Here is a 5,333-nt window from a genome sequence, read left to right on the forward strand (position 1 = left end):
TCAGTTGTCTTTCTTCTCCTTCTGTTCTCTTTGTTGTTTCCCTCTCACAATGTTTCTGTACGCCAGACGACAAACACACACCAACCCGCCTAACACTACAGCTAGAACTGCTACAAAGAAAGCTATGACGTCGAGCAGGAAATACTGGTGAAAGGGGATTGTGTGTGCGCGCGTGCGCAGATGAGGCAGCCCGCCGTGCCTGATGAGGTGCTCTATCCACCACATGGCGCGGTCCATGGGCGGGGTGGGCTGGTCAGCCAGGATCCGGGCCGCGCGGTCCACGTTCTCCTGGTAGCTGGGAACATCAACAACGGGGTTCTGTAAGTATTAACTAATGTTCGTACATAACATTATGCAATAAATATAGAATACTACACGGCGTATTCCATTTCGCCCGAGGTACCAGCCCTACCGCGGGTCAGGTGTGATAACCACCCCATAAACGAGCTCGTTCGCTCCGCTCACTTGCTGGTTTATTCTGTAGTTATCGCACGTTACCAGGGATTATCTCACCATATATACCTCGGAGCGGGGCATTAACCCTAAACAACACAAAAATGGACTCGACCAGTCTTTTGGTCTTCTTCATGATACATGATTGCTCAGGACACGTGACCTTCCAGACGGGTCAAAGGTTAATGGAAGTCGGTATCGGCTCCCGTAGTTGGTAATGTTCCATTTTAGGTTGTTACTCGCACTGAACCTATAGCTAGTCCCGGTAGAAAATCGAGGGGAGCGGACGAAAGCTAAAAAGGCTGACACTCAGGCTACACTACTGAACCCCGACTACCCAAGAACACATCAAGACAAGCTGACACCATACATCTGCTTGGAGCATACTAGTACACTCTTCCTACCTCTTTGTTTCTAAGACGTGGTTGATGGCCTGCAGCAGTTCCTCCGTTGTCATGGTGAAGATGTCGAGTTTGACGCCGAACCCCCGTCCCACCACGCGGGCCACGTTGTCGTGATGGTCGGCGGCGAGCGGGAGAGACACCATCGGTACCCTGTGGTGGACGGACTCGTGCACGCCATTGGTCCCTCCGTGGGTGACGAACAGCCTCGTCTTCTTGTGCTCTATTGGACAGGTGAGCGGCACTTCATTATCATGGTATAATATTCACAATAAAGCATGGGTCTGTAGACCTCTACATACAGCCTACAGGGAGGCTATGACAGAATCGACTGCCGAGCAGGATCTACTTTGCCGTCACTTCTACGGCTGTCCTAGCCTGTACCAGGCTTCGGGAAGTGCCAAAGAAAAGAGTAGAAATTGGCCAAATAGACAGATAATATGGTAGGGGGGTTGGTTGCGCTAAGAGAACAGTTTTCAATGAGTGAGTAGACTCTACCCGCTAGCTGCAAACTGTTCTGGCCCGGTAGACGCTACGACTGTCCTCGGGATGTTCTCAATCGACCTGCTGTCGTAAACCTGTCGCACGACGTATGTCACGACGGCTTTAGGGACAAGACTAGCGTACACGCACCTAGCACATCGGTTTGTGGTACCCAACCCATCGGCTTGACGTTGGGAGGGAATTTCACACTGCTGGGGTCGGTGTCTAAGGCCATTTTCCAGATGACCTTCTGCGGTACTTGCGCGAAGGCCTTCAGCAGGACCTGTTCTATCCTCTCAGGCATGCCAGCCGTGATGGAGCCCAAACTGAAGAGGATCACTCCCGCGTCTCCGGAACTCTCCATGAATTCTTCTAGATCCTAATGAAACAGAAATTCAAGAGACAAAGATGGGTAAGGATAGGGGAGGTGGTTTGTGCATGACTATTGGGAAAAAGTATGATATGAACAATGGAAGGCGATACATGGCTAATGATGTAGATCTCCAAGCATGCAGATGTTAGGCTTGCTTTGCACGTCTTTTTTTTTTTACCTTTTTGTCGGGATGTCTATTATTCTCTCTTCAGCTTTGTGTACAAAAAAGGCCTAAAGAGACGCCCAAAGCAAACCAGAGAGGAGAGTACTAGCTTTGGATATCGTTGTGGAAGCGTCAGAGGTAGGAGTATGAAAGACGAAACGATTATACGTATATTCTGGACCTAATAACATTACAGGATGAACACAAAACATTTTGAGCTTGATAAACTATTGAGCATATTTTAGTGTCTACAAATATCGCGACAAACAAGCTCCTAAGTACATGTTAATGATATTGACGTGATGTACTAGTACCTTTGGGAGAGGTTTTGGCTCAACAGAATTGTACCCTGCTATGTCGACGACATTTGGCATGGTCGGGCGGGCGAACTCTACAGTGAAGTCTGAAACAGACAGCCACAAGTCGGTTTCATACAGGATCTCTTCCGTGCTAGTGTCCTTGGAGATGTATTTGTGCACGATGAAGTCAAACGAGGAACACTGTACGCCTAGGTAGTACCTCGCTCCCGCGTAGAATAGAAAGTTTATTATTTTCTCCTTGAAAGTCATTTCCGTGAGGAATCCGCTAGGCATGACCGGCCAGTACGCCAGAGGAATGGGGTTGCCTGCGCCGAAAAGGAACGTTGTAGAGGGGACGTAGACAATAGCGGAGGGGATGCCGAGATATCGTGCCAAGACGGGGCCACAAGGAAACTCAGGGTTGGTTGACAACACAACGTCGTACTTGACACCTCTCGCGGTTTGTTTCTCCAAGTGCAGAAGTATCGCTTCACAACTTTTGCTGCTCTCTTTCAACAAGACGTCGACAGTTTTCAGCAGGTTCTTGTATTCCCCTTCCCAGTAGTGACCTTCGAAAGCGCGTCCTGCTGCCAATGTTCCCGGGTCGCACGGAACTCCTTCGTACTTCACCTTATCTTGTGGCGGTTTGGTGATCAGGTGCTTGTAGATGTCGTCGGGCATGAGGTTGGTGACAGAGTGCCCCCTAGCGGCTAGAGTGCGCCCCAGCAGCCGGAGGGTTAGCCACGTGCTGTGCGGAGTTTGGGTGATGACCAGAACGTGGGAGCCTTTCTTTGTCGCGGTTTTACCGTCCGATCCTTGAACTTGAAAATCAGAAAACAGCAGCAACAAGACGAAGATGACGTCACGGAGAGACAAGGCCATGGTCATGTACTGACGATGTCACCTGGATGAAAGGTATTTTGACTAAGTTAACAACATGGAAAGTAACCAAGTACAACGGTATTGTATACTGCAATGATCTGTTGGAGTTTATCTTTATCTTTCATCTACTTAGCTTTGATTATGATATGTCGGTGGCTGACTCAATTCCCTAATTCCTCAATTCTCTAGGCCTTCTTTCTTTCCTATTCTAATGATGCCGTCTTATATTAATCTCCAAGCAGATCTTTCGGTGGCTGCAGGACAGTATCAAATTTGCCACTTGCCAGATAGTTAACATTTGCCACTGGGCTGGCTTAGAAAAAAGACACCAGTACAAAAAAGAAAAGCCCGATAAAAACGACTAAAGACACGCCAAAAATAAACAAAAGCTTAAACCTATTCTTATAGAGTAGACTTACATAGGACTTGGGACGGTCACCTTAGATGACCATTCCCACGCTGCGCCTGTCCCAACACTGTGATTCACAGCCATCTTACTGGTTAATGTTTAACAGGTGGTTTCTGACCTCACGTGTAAGTGTAAGTGTAAGGCTCATACAGACCTCGTGCTTGCGGCATACCTAACTCACTAACATTGAACAATAGCGTTACAGCGTTACCCAATTTATAAAAGGTGCACTATACTCAGCAGGTAGGTTATCTGGACACCTCATTTCCGAGACCATAGTCGCCCTTCGCAAACAAGTATATACCGATAATATGGTTTCCATGCAAGCGCCTTTTTGGCAGGCAGTATGTTATGCTGTGTATACTATCTTAGTGAAAATTAACTCGAACGGTTCAAGTTAATTTTCACTAAGTTAGTATACACAGCATACCTGTCATTCAAGGTAACTGAGTAAATCTCACACGTACACCCTTCATACATTGATAACTCGATAGGTGAACAGTCATACCTGAATCCTAGATGTCTATTCTCCAAGTCAAAACACCCACCTACCCTGTAAAGTAACCTGTGATCCACTAAAGGAGAGAGGTGAAGGATGATCAGCCCGTACCTAATAAGTTACATATCTACAGATAACTACTATAGAGAACAACACAGCTGATAGAAATCTCGGCCTTACTTTGACTACTTTGCCCGGTGATTTTGGCTCATTACCAGGTATATTTACGAGGACAGGGTGGCACCCGCGCCCCTTCTATGTCAGTAATCATGGCTATAAAGGCTCTGGTGTTTACGGTTGCTCTCTGAGCGATTTATCTCGGTGTTAATGTTACTGGGCACGTTGTAAAACTATTTTGACATTGTTTTGAGAAGGCTAAAACGAGAGAATATTTTCATAAACTTTGCGGGTTGATCAGTGTTGTGGACGCGATGCCAGGTCTGGTGGGATTCTACGGTGAGGACCAGTGCACAAGATCAGGTAAGAAATATTCTTCTCGCTACACTTGTGTCTTCTCCCTAACTATCAACCGCATCGTTCGTGATGATACGTCACCGTGCATGCACTGGACTTTGGTTAGATTTATCAAGGTTACTCTAATATAAGTAATTGATATGACTGATATGATGACATTGACAAACACCCCGAAGATCAAACGTGTGAAAGACTACCAACGTTGTTAGGACAGAATGGGAAAAATGTACCGAAAGTATATAAAAAGTTGGTCCCGAAGCTAGCTAGGCTTCTCTGGTGCCTGGCTTCTCTGGTGCCTGGCAGATTGATTTGGGCGCGACGAGAATGGCAAGAAATTGACCTTACTGGGTGAACGAATTTGCCGGAGCTCGAGGGTGAAAAACTTGATGGTTTGCCAGCGGGAACAAACTACTGAGGTACATTTTTGACCCGGGTGTGCTGCTTGGGCCTCAAGTTCTGATATCTGTTGTCAAGTGAAGACTACCGAGGAGGCACATGAGGCCCGATGAGAACACAGGTAGTCATCTTTGCCAACGGAGCAATACCAAAACCTACTCTGACAAATAATTCGTTCTATTTTGCCAATTCTTTCAGCATCGGAACCAGTCTGACAGGGACTACTATTGGTACCTTGTTTCGACTCAGTATGCTCACCCTCCGTGCATTCAGCCGGCTGGAGTTCAACTTTCTCGGCCAAAGGCCACTGGGCTCAAGAACTCCGGCACTGGCTCGACTGATTCTATATTTGTAGACTGCTAGCATGTAACAAAAAGTCAAAGACACCCACCTTGAAATTGCTCGAAACTGTTTCCAGTTGGGTTGGCTGTGTGATTCAGTCCCCGACTGTACTTCGCAGTTGCCAAGTGTCGGGACACTGAGGGCAGACCTGGCGCTCAG

General features: G+C 47.2%; 1 protein-coding gene across 2 annotated transcripts; it reads right to left on the reverse strand.

The window, feature by feature from the left end:
- On the reverse strand, positions 1 to 5,333 carry LOC109484527 (UDP-glucuronosyltransferase 2C1-like). 2 transcript variants are annotated; one of them, XM_019787844.1, is made up of 5 exons: positions 5,224 to 5,333; positions 2,188 to 3,076; positions 1,488 to 1,716; positions 858 to 1,077; positions 1 to 295 (listed from the first exon to the last, which is right to left on the reverse strand). In XM_019787844.1, the coding sequence occupies exons 2-5, from the start codon at positions 3,058 to 3,060 to the stop codon at positions 1 to 3; spliced, it is 1,617 nt and encodes a 538-aa protein (XP_019643403.1). In that variant the 5' UTR covers positions 3,061 to 3,076; positions 5,224 to 5,333. The 2 variants fall into 2 exon arrangements, with proteins under 2 accessions (XP_019643403.1, XP_019643404.1); XM_019787845.1 differs by lacking the exon at positions 5,224 to 5,333 and adding an exon at positions 4,016 to 4,041.

This window comes from Branchiostoma belcheri, unplaced genomic scaffold (assembly GCF_001625305.1).
Source record: "Branchiostoma belcheri isolate BF01 breed outbred unplaced genomic scaffold, Haploidv18h27 scaffold7, whole genome shotgun sequence".
NCBI lineage: Eukaryota > Metazoa > Chordata > Leptocardii > Amphioxiformes > Branchiostomatidae > Branchiostoma > Branchiostoma belcheri.